The sequence below is a fragment of the Lottia gigantea genome (genome assembly GCF_000327385.1).
Source record: "Lottia gigantea unplaced genomic scaffold LOTGIsca_4, whole genome shotgun sequence".
Taxonomy (NCBI): domain Eukaryota; kingdom Metazoa; phylum Mollusca; class Gastropoda; family Lottiidae; genus Lottia; species Lottia gigantea.
In genome coordinates this window covers 5,410,927-5,423,274 of record NW_008709379.1, presented here as the reverse complement: position 1 = coordinate 5,423,274, position 12,348 = coordinate 5,410,927, and the positions used below count along the sequence as shown (strand labels likewise).

The window sequence follows — 12,348 nt, the reverse complement described above, 5'->3', positions numbered from 1 at the left end:
GAGACTCTACCATATGAAGAAAAGACATATAAAAAAACAGAAAGTGAAATTTCTAGTTTGAGGTATATTTAAAGGGATTATGCCATTATCCTGCAGTTCTGAAGATTATTTACATAAATGCAAGACCCCAATAAATCTCGGAAAACGGCAAACTATTTTTCAACTGTCATGTTTATTAAAGAATTGAAGTCATACAAAACGAAATTTTGTTTAAATGTGATCAAAACTGTAGCTCTATCATAATCACGGCAGAGACAACAATATATATTTTGACCCAAATTTTTTTTTGGTTTCTCAGACACTTTATTTAATAATCATTGTTATCATTTTTCCTGAAAATATAATATCAACCAAATAAAGTTAATATTTAAATAGCATAAATACATTCTTTCATGTTTTAAGAATTTTCCTGTGTTAAAAACTAGAGAAAAAAATAATAATTATAATTGGTAATAAATGAGAACTTGCATCATTCACACCTCAATAGAAGTGTTAATGGGATTTTAATAACATGTCATACTCCATTCCATGTACTGCATTTTTTTGCATTCTTTTACAGGGAATGACTTAAAGAAATTGTCTGTCTTTTCTGAAGAAAAGTGGGTTGAATGTGTTTGTTATAATAATTTGATTTTTAAGTTCTTTTAAGATCTTTTAAGATGTCTGTTCTTGCTCATCTTTCTAGAGAACTTGTCGATTTGACATCATTTCAGAAACTCCAATCAATATTATTTTGGAATGAGATTAAACAAAATGGCCAAAGTACAACAAACTGTGGATATCAAAAATTCTTTGACATCCTTGCGTTAAAATGCATAAACAGGAGGTTAAATCAATACAGTTTCATTCATTGCCAACTTCATGATATTACTTGTTCCCATGAGCTAAGTAAGTACTTCTGATTCATCTAACTGAGCTGACACACAATTAAAAAACATTTTTACTTGAATAACAGTTATCATCAAATCTGATAACCTTTTCATTTTCTATAAATACCCTTTTTTCTTAAATTTAGAATAATGAGAATTCATTTAAAAAAAATAATCGATAAATAGATTGTATAGCTACAGGAACTTATTACTTCAATCTATCATCAATTTACTACAACACACACAGAGTAACATATACCCACATTAATGTTATCATATTTTTGGCTGACAATGTCTAGAAGAACCATTACAGAGCAACAATTCTCATATTTGTCGGTTGATTTGGGTCCTATATATATGTACATAGTTTTCAGAAGTATTAGAAATGTAAGAAAATCCCATAATCAGATGACTATACCAGAAACTAGAAATTTCATTTTCATTTCTATCTTCTCCGGTTTCACCCTACCTTAATATTGTAAATCTTGTCCAAAACATCTATAATAGGAATTAATGTGTGCATGCGCTGCCTAGTAGAAACTTGTGCCAGGTTGTTGAAATTTGAAAAATACATGTACTATTATTTAAGTAATAGATTCTGTTTCCTGACATTTTCCAATAAATTTGAATTAGAAAACTTGATATTTTACATGTAGTACATATAGACATTCACAAATCTTGAAGGTAATCTTAAAGGGATTGTAAATTGATTTTCTAAAAGTTTTATGTGTATTGGTGAAACTGATAGCATCAATTTGCACCATTCCAATTTTCAATCAGACGTCTGTGGTTCCTGCAATTCTAATAAAACTTAGTGTTTGATGACATCACAAATCGCGATTGGCCTCATGTGATAAAACATATTTTGCAATTAGTGACGTCATCAAAAACTTCATTTTAGTGGAATTGCAGGAAAAACAGTCTGATTGAAAATTTGAATGGTCCCCAATACACATAAAAACTTTAAAAAACCTTTTTACAACCCCTTTAAGTAATTGTATCTTCAATAGTTTCTTCAAATAGCGAATTTCATCATTTTGTTACTTTGGTCTTTTAACATTTCAGAGCCAATTTCAGGAATGCTTCCTTTGTTCCCGTGATGTAGTATTCTGTAGAGACCATTATACCCTTAGTATGAAATTAACTCTTGTACATTGATGACAAAATTATTTCCTTCCCAGTTTCTATGTGGGTGTAGAAAAGTAGACAAAATGACCGACATGACTTCCATAGCCCAGATATAATCACTTGTCACTATATATTTCAGATTGTGGCAACTTCAATTAATATGTTGGTAGTCATTTCCTTTCTTCAGCTTCTGGCTATATATAGATTGATTTGACCTTTTTCAAATTATGAACCTATTAATATCCAGACAAATATCGTGCTCTATAAATCTTTATGGAGGGGAAATATCAACCAGACATTTTTGTCAGAATTTAAATATCACCACTTTTTTGTTTGTCATTTTTTGCTTTTTAGAACGTGACTAAAGAATGTAATACTTCCAGGAATACAGGTTTTTCTTCAACATGGCATTGCTCTCAGTTTTTAATATTATCAATTACTATTAGACCTACAGCAATGTCTACTTCATTGTTCTAGCAGTAGGTGGTAATATTCTTCACAAAATACCATTGTTTCAAAAATAAAATAGTGCTTACTACATTTTAGAGTTCTGGGCATCATTGAGTTGGCACAATCCGAAATGCTCTGTATGTAATGTCAATGATTTAACTGGACAGTAGTAGTCTCCCTTAAACGCTGAGGTAAATATGGTCTGTAACACATTGTGTAGATCACAAGGGGTATATCAGGTGACAAATAAAAACATTATACCTTTCATTACATAGTTAAAGTCCACAATGTGGTACTCACAAGAAAGATTTGAATGATAAAACAGCTGTCTTCAAAGAAAAAGAACTGAAGGACAGAATAAGGAAGAAATGTAAAAAAAAACTCCAAAGTAAAGTGTCCTTGGAATTACAATGGCATTCACTTTATTGACAAACAAGTTTTAAAAATGCTGCTTTTTCAAAGGGATTCAAAATATGACGATAATTTTTGAATGTCTGGCATCTCTAAAATTATGAGGTAAGGGGACTATGGTCTTAGCTTTGATTCTTTATGATAAAACTTAAATGAAAAGTTATCATATTTTGAGCTACTAATTATATTTCAAAACAGAATTTTCCAATCACTGCAAATATCAAACAAAAACCTATCTGGTTAGAAACAATCACAACTTGATGTGAAAGATTCAAAGTAATGAAACAAGGACTCATTCGACTACAGGTATAGTTCTGCACTTAAATAAGTCAGAAACATTTGCCTCTATTTCAGCCTCTGATAGCTAATTTGAAAGTTGTCTGGTGGAGAGATAGAAAAACTAGGCATTGTTTTATGGGATATTTCTAAAAATGTAATTTAATATTATGTTAGAAAAATGCATCTTCAGAGGTGTGGAAAATCCCCATAAAACAGGGTCTAGTTTTTCTGATTCTACACCAGCCATTAACTGTCAAAATATCTATCAGAGGCCAGAATTGAGTTTCAAACTACACTTCAATGTAACCAAAAGTATATAACCAAAAATCAAGAGATTCATTGATAAATATATAAGAGATTCACATATTAAGTGATCATTTTGACTGTCAGGTATGAGGATATACTTGTAGACTAAAGTTAGTGGTGGACAGTTCGCCATTCCAAGATGAGTCTTTTCTGAATACCAGGAAACACATGTTATCATTATATCTGTAATACTTGCTAGCCCAAACAACCATTATCATTGATTGTATTTCTCTGTTAACCTCAGTACCACCAATCATAACATAATTCTATTAAAATATGCCTGTACAAAACTCAGGAAACTATTAATAGACAGAAATTAAGGACTTAGAAGTGCAGGTTATATGATTAAGGTACCTAATGAAAAGGGGATAAATTGAAAATATACTTACATTGAGCATTTAAAACAGTTAATATGGTATAGATTTCCTCTTATTGACACATGTTTATCTGTGATAGGAAATCCACATTCAGTACATTTATAGTCTTCAATACTGCTAGAACTACCACAACTTCGTGTTCTTTTAGCCCAGTTCTCACGACTACGTCTAAGTAATGATGGGGAAAAACTTTTCCTCAGTAATGATGGAGTAAATGAACGTCTTAATTTAGGACTTGGGCTGGATGGTGTTGATGGAGGCAGGTTGTCCACTACTGTGACTAAAGCATTGCGTTCAGTAATTGGAGTATTGGGTGGGTTGCGATTTTCAGCATCTGAAATATAAAACACACAATCATTATGTTATATGACTGTCTCCTTACTATTTATACATTGAGGTAAATTAGATATATTATATTAGGAATTTCCTTCTATACTTCCCAAAGCATTTCAAATCAAAATGTGAAATCAAACCATATTCAGGGTGGAACACTAAACACATCATTCCATGTAAGGAGGGACAAATACAAAGCTATAATTTTTTTTGCTTAATTTGTCTGATTTTACATATTATGAAATATATTTCACTTTCTTATGCTTGTAAGTTTTAAAAACAGAATCTTTTAAGTTCCACATTTCCACTCATTTCTGCATTTTATTCATTTCACTTTCCCATAATGGCTGAGAACAATTTTTAAAGAACCACCCTAGTTCATATCCACACTACACTACCATAGAAGGTAATTTTCAGTCAATAACATATTCTGATAGTTAGTAAATCTTCCACATTTCCAATAGTTTTCAAGGAAATTTTACAAAGAAATACTGAAATCTGTTTATATTATTCAATATATGATGTCCAAAATCTTAGATAAGAAAAATACTTATATCCTTGTTAACAGAAAAAAATTATCATTCACAAACAAACAAACAATCTAAGTACCTGCTTTTAACATACAGAACAATGCTTGGTATTTCCTAATTAGAGATTAGTTGATGAAAAGTGTAAAGTTGCTACTCAACAGCACAATTATCACAAAGTACCAGGTGAATCCTATATACTCCTGAGTAAAACATTTTGCAGACACAAACTGAGTAAGGATAACCCCAGTGTATTTCACGTGATTAAACAGACTATGAGGAAACTAAGACTTACAGATTGATTTGAAGAGTAGAAATGGAAACATGTAAATGATCTAATCAAGTTATGGTCACTAACTACTCATACACACTAGAAAAATTATCTTGTTACTCTTCATTGAAAATTCTCATCTTGTCTTACCCCCAAATGACTAATTATCTTAATCATATCTGACGTAAGTTAATTAGATACAGATTAGTGCTAATTACTGAGATATTGATTATGATATTGACCTCTTAACATATAAACAGACTGATAAATCAACATTAATAGACATATCGCTCACTTGGTTATATTATTACTTAATAGTTACCGACCCTGTTGGTTGATATGCAGTAATTGGGTTTAATTATACAATTTCAAAAAATAAAATTGAGGCTTGAACATATCATATATATACAACTATAAACTACATTTAAATGCATGATTATATAACATTATTAAATCACCATTGACCTTAAATGTAGTAATAACCTACTGATTATGTGAAATTTTATCAAAATAGCTTAGATGAGAGACAATTATGATATATCCCAAAATTCAATGGAAGTAATGTGGCTACTATGAAGTAACATGTATTGAATGTGAAATAATGAACACATAAAATAATTTGATATACGTCTGGATTTTCTTTGATATAAAGATAACAGGAGTACGAAAAATACCTCAACAGAACAAAAAAACAAGCTCTTATATTTATCCAAAGATCAAAAATGATACAGAGATCATTGATGCAAAAGCAGAATGTTCAGAATGATCATCTATACTAATAAGCTGTTTAATCGAAGATGACACTTGGTTTGTCCAAAACATATTGGCTTTTCTTGGATCAGAAAATGTTCTCTTCCAGTTATATAAGATCAAATTTCTCAACATTAAATTTATTTCTTTTCTCAAAATCTCTTTATTCACTGTCATTCACATGTGTTTTATGCTAGAACATCCAGACTATTATACTTTAAATTTATGTGTGACACTAATTTTCAATAGTTCAGTTCACATTACCTAATATCTACACTTGAGTCTAATGTTTTTCCCCAATAATCACTAACTGGTACTTTCTTTTTAACTTGAACAATAAAAATCATTAAACCAAGAAATCTATATCCTTATTTCTATTTGTTTTCACCATGTATTTATTGATAATAAAATTCAATAAGGAAATACAGTCATTTGTCAATACTTATTATCCTTATATTGACACCATGTACAAACACATAATCTTTATTCTATAGGGATAATTTTCTATGGTTATCGAATGAGTTGAAATGGTTTTGCTTTGCCAGATGTTTTTTATGCCCTGTCTATATTTTAAATGTAAAATTTCAGTTTCATATTTCTAGACCAGCCGTTTTGCATCTGGTTGAAATTTTGATCATGTGAGAGACCAATTTCAAACAGTAAGATTACTTTACATGGTGATATAACTACTGCAGTAAGAAATGGGAAAGGGGGATATTTTGAAATAAAAAAAAAAGAGGTTGTGGGTATGAATTCTTGATCAAATTCTTATATTAATCTATCTAAATTTCTCCATTCAAATTTTTCAACCACACCCTTCCATTTTTAATGGAATTCAAGGTCACATAGACAAATTGTTAATATGAGGAAATGAATATGAAATGAATTCTTAAATCTTAAATTCAGTACAAAATGGTTATTTACATACGAGGAATCTTATCTTTCCATCTAATCTCCTCTTTTAATCTTACACAGAAGCAGGAATTTTTATTCAAGCAATTTGGACAAAAATTAAGAAAATACTCTAAAGTTAGGAAGACAGGATTACTAGAAAATAGCAAGAAATATTTAATTGGTTAAGGAGATTAAGAGTCAAATCCTTGTTTGCAGTTTAAATTATCTTAAACTTGTCTTATATACGTACTTAAATTTATTAAGAAGGGATTAAATTGTAGACTTATCTTATATTAAAGGTAATACTAAGTCTACATAAACTTTCAATTATTTTCAGAGTTATAAAACTTATATGAAATGTGGATTTTTGGTGTATAAAACCAAAAGTCTTTCAACATTTATATCAGCTGTAATACTGCTTGTTCAATAGTTGATCTGAATTTGAAGTCAGCAATAATGACCCTGATAATAAATAGTTTATGAGCCAATGTTATTTTGTTTAAAATATAAATATTTATGTTTTTCAATAATGATCACCTTTATAACTCTCTATCACTAATGTGTCAAGATTTGATAAAAACAGATGTAAATTGTCAAATTCTGACTCAAGTTTAACCATTCTGCTAATAAGTAAAATATATATAAAATCCACACTTTAAATTACTTTTTTTTACCTTCACTTCTAGTTTCCAAAAGTGATTTTTGGAGTGAGAATCCAGCAGCCAACTGCTCTCACTGGAGCCTACATAAGTTTCTAAGTAACTATCCTGATGAGATTCTGATATCCAAAACATGTTTCAAAACTCTTACATGAACATTAAACATACATTTTATAGCACAATTTTTGCATCTGAATATTACAATGTTGTAGCTGAACTTATTGTGTTGATTTAGAATTGAAGTTTTAGTATCAAATTAGACTTACCCATTTTACCCATAAAAATATAAAAACTCCTGCTAAAAATATATTCTTTTCAATTCCTTTGAGATAACATATCAAGATTTAAAAACAGCAATTAAGAACATGTATTATTGTACTTGATACCAAATGTATTAACGTCTTATTATTTTAGTAATCATGTGTGCCTGGTGTTTTCAGGAAGTGAAATTGTGTCAGTATTTTACTAGTTGATATGGTAACTTCCTAAAATATGATCTCACAACACAAGAATGACGGTCCGACTCTTAGACTCATTGAAATTAGAGTTTCGAACCTATCAAATGTATAAAAATATATTACACCATCAAAAACCTTCATCATATTTCCATCCTTTCATGTGGTTTATTATTTCTGTCTAACATGTTATATTTAAAGCATTCTGCAATCATATGGCCTACATTTTTATTTCATCAAGTTAGCTTATCAAACCTTTACCAAGAACAAGTCACTATAATTGAAAGAAATATGACAAAAAAATGGTTCACCTTATCGTACAGTATGTAAATATTTTAAACTTGGACATTATTAGTTACATTGGTAGCTGTCTGTTTTAGATCTCAAGTTTTCAGAACATTTAAAAATGCATAACCTATATGAAAACATATCATTTTGTCCAGTGTCAAGTGTCACTTTGTGTGAAAAATGCAAGGTAACATAAGCCCACTGGTGGCTGTCAGAAATGATAACAAAGCCTTTAGTGACTAACTTTTATTGATATCTCATCAATTTACTTGGGTGATTACAAACAATCAAACCAAGTATTGTCAAAATCAGTCAAGAATTGTGCCTTCTAAAGTGTTTACGAGCAATTGTGGACAGACCAACATGCGTAACGGCAATATACGACCCCCATTTCATGTGGGCATATAAAAATGAACAAGTTTTCATTAACATACACATTTGTTTCAACTTTGATCAAATTGTATAATTGTAGCCTCTATCATATTTCAAACCAAAACTGTCAATTCAAACTTGATCAATGATATATATACTTGAACACACTCTTTCGTGTCTACAATGTCAATGTAGTGTTTTACAATGTCAAGAGCATTAACTCTAAAACCCTTTATACGAAAATTACCAAATTTAAAATTGACCGAGATCTCATCAATATATTCATTTATATCATATAACTCAAAGACAGTTCATCCAATTATTACCATATTCGAACTTGACCAAGATTTTATAAATATATACATGAATGCCAAGTTCCATCAAGATCAGATAAAAACTGTGTTAGCTTATATCATTTTCAAGTCAAATTTGACACATTTTTACTAAGTCAAGTGCAATAACTCATCATTCACATTATTATTACCCATTGGAATTAAACTTAGATTTCATCAATATATCATGCATACCAAGTTTCATCAAGATACGATAAAAAACAAATTAGACGGATGACGGACAATATTACATTGGCATATAAAAAGCAAAATGTGATGGAATGATTAACATTAACATGTTTGCAATAAAAATTCTATGGTACTGGTACGGTACTCACCAAGCAAGCTGGAGTGACTATGATGTTCATAATCTTGTATAGCAGCTGAATAATTTTTATAATGATTATAGATAGTTAGATCTAGTCTTCTCAACTCTTCTCTATAATAAGATGGATAAGGGTAGGGATATAGGTCTTGAGAATCCACAGGATACAGCCATTGTTCATCCAGATCATCCAGGTAATTAGCATGTTCCTCACCACCTTCATAACTACTCGGCAAAATATAATCAAAACTGTCTATATCTGTAAAGAAATTAATATCAAATAAAACAAAACGAAATTGAATTTTAATAAATAAAATAATAAAATAAAAGGTAAAATGGATCCATTTCACTTTACCCAATTTAAAATTAAACCCCATTAACCAAAAATTAGATGTCAGATTTCTTAAAAAACAGTAAAGTTTGCTTCAAGCAGTAAGTCACGGAACATCGTCAAACTATTTGCTTGCTGGAGGTGGTTGATTATTGAAGTATTTAGTAAATAAAAGAACCTGAGCTAAAGTGTCCTCATGCTTCACAATATCAAGGACACATCTAGAGGCAACCACATTCAATAAGTAGTCAGTAACCAATGCTTCAATTTATTTATGGATATTCAAAGCTACTTGAAACTCCTCTTAATAATTTTCTGAAGTCAGAATGTCATTCTGATTGTTTAAATTGGTCCTCAGCTATTGTTGCCAAAGGAAATTTACATGTCTTCTTTGCATTCCAAGACCTTATTTTCAAATATGTCAAATGTAATCAACTGTTATGAAAAGAAACAAAGTCACAAGACTAATTAAACTAAACATTGTGAGACTATAATCAGACCTGACTGGTAATTACTCAAAATGATCAAATGAACAGCATTGTGCGTAATGGATACGAGAACGACATTTTTATAGACATCTACATAAGGTCAATGTATTAAGCACGAGTACCTCGACACAGTATACCATAACATGACATTGTTCAATGAAACCATGATTAGTATGCTGCCATGACGATGTCAAATTATCTGCTGAATAGATGTTCCCATTTAAAAAAAATTAGCCTTGCTTCTCTGTAGAGACTCAATGAATCTCCAGTTTAAATCAGGCTTAGGATTAATTTGAAAGCCTATATCTTACCATAAACAGGATTCATACTGGTTGCTTCACAACATAAGAGGGTAAAGTAGCCTCTTTTAAAAGGATATATAGGTTGCATGGAGTCAGTAATTCTGAGATAGCACGAGATAAAATAGTTGAACTATTGGCACAATGTTAAATAACAAACATGTATATTACAGCAAACTCTTATCACAGACAAATCTTTCTTTACGACTTAATTCCAGGAATCCAATGGCAGCTTTAATTACATACATTGTGACTGCCAAATCAATTCCAAATTCATAAAAAACAAACAGAAGCTATCATTCGTTAGGAATAAAGTTGAGATGATTATTACCGCATAAATTGACAGCAGATATTTTATAAGTTTTTCAAAATCTTGACACAGCTTTGCATGCTTATGGTACACATGAAATAATTCCACTTTGAATTTGTATCAATTTCATAAAATTTGTAACTAATATTCATATATCAAAAAGAAAGAAATACACAATAAATTTGAGAGTAACCTCACAGCTCATCCAGTATTTGAAACTTTCAAACAAAGAAAAGTGATAACTTCACAACTTCACAACTGTACAATAATTCCAAAAATCACATCTATTCTTTAATTAAAGAACTAGAGGAAATATGAACACTATATAACAATTCAAAGAAAAGAACCACTGCTATTATTGTTAGGATAGAAAGTAGTTTAGTATATAGAAAGATGTGAAGATTATTTAGCTATATGATGAGAGAGCTATTATTAGTTCCAATATATTGGCCTAATTCCTCATTTTACAGTAGCAGACAGAAAGTAAAAGGTGCTAAACATTGAGATATATAGTTATAAAAACAGATAACATTCTTTTCATTTCACTTACTAAAATTACACTTTTCATATTGGCTTAGATTTGATATTGTCTTGAACAAACTATCTTTTCATTTCATATGATAAAGAAATTGTTTACTCCAACTTTGGAATGCTGTTGTGTCCAGTTTGATTCCACATTATCAAAGCCCAATTCTAAAGAGCATTCAAATTCTTGCAAACCACTTTCAATTTGATAAGGACTTTAACAGCACTCTTAATTTTCATTCAGTTTTCATAAAGCTCAAACTTTATCAAATACATATTATTCAAGTTTTTTGACAAAAAAAAACTGGCTGAAACATTTATAATCTATGAGATCACAGGGTTGAACCCTTTTAATATTTTAAGTCTCCACCATCATAAGGTTAAGCAGTAAAACCTCCATACAGAAAGATGTAAGGGGTATGAAACTTGTCATCTACCAGCAAAACCAAACTTTTTAAAAAAAGGTATAGAGATGAAGTGACAGTTACATTTGACAGTAAGATTGTTCTGTACACATGTTAAATAGGTTCACCTTCCTAACTTTGACAGACACTGATTTCAAGGAACAATTTTCAACATTTTCACTGTCACCATTTAATTCAGTTAATGTCTCTTGTATCATTAATTTAAAAATTTAAAAAAAAAAAAAATCTAAGGAATGCTTACTCAATTTTGTTCAGTTTCTTCAACAAAAACAGTCATTAAGCTGAAGCAGACCTTTCTGTGTAAAAAGAGAAAAATAGAGCTTGATGAATGTTCAGAGTGATGAACAAAGCTCACCAATTGATTAAGTATGAAGGAAACAGGGTAAAGATATTTGAGTTGATTGTTAGTATTTGTGACTGCTTAGTGTGTAATCTTGTAAATCATTTAAGTGATACTGAAATGCTTAAAACCTGTACACTATATTACAAAACTAAAAGACAATCAGAATGCTGGTTTCATTCATTCAATATCAAAAAAACTGATAAACATCAACTTGAAAGTCTGTCTATTGACCACCAAATTCAATCAAAGGATATATGATTGTATAAATAGTTACAATATACATGTATATACATTATAAAAGTTTTTCTTCTTTTAATAACTATCATAGCTAAACATCTGTTTACAATTTCACCATTCCGTGCATATTTTAACAGGTAAGTTAATAATTAAAAACAGTATCTGTACATCATTTACCTTTACCAGTTCAACATTATGAAATAAATCAAACATTGGGGCCATGAACTCCTCCTCACCTAGGGGATAATCGATGATAGGATAATCACTACCCATTCACTTTTACAATGAGGAAAGATGACTTATTCAAGGTCACCAACTGAGATTAGAGCCCACGAACACTGATGTTCAACATAACCAAGCACAT

The 12,348-nt window shown here is 30.2% G+C and overlaps 1 protein-coding gene across 1 annotated transcript; it reads right to left on the bottom strand.

Moving 5' to 3' along the window:
- Positions 1–307: 307 nt before the first annotated feature.
- On the bottom strand, positions 308–10,836 carry LOTGIDRAFT_228854 (hypothetical protein; the record flags this gene model as incomplete). Its single annotated transcript, XM_009059882.1, has 4 exons — positions 10,157–10,836; positions 9,040–9,285; positions 3,833–4,154; positions 308–332 (listed from the first exon to the last, which is right to left on the bottom strand). Exons 1-4 carry the CDS (start codon positions 10,233–10,235, stop codon positions 308–310), a joined length of 672 nt encoding a protein of 223 aa, XP_009058130.1. The 5' UTR covers positions 10,236–10,836.
- Positions 10,837–12,348: the final 1,512 nt, after the last annotated feature.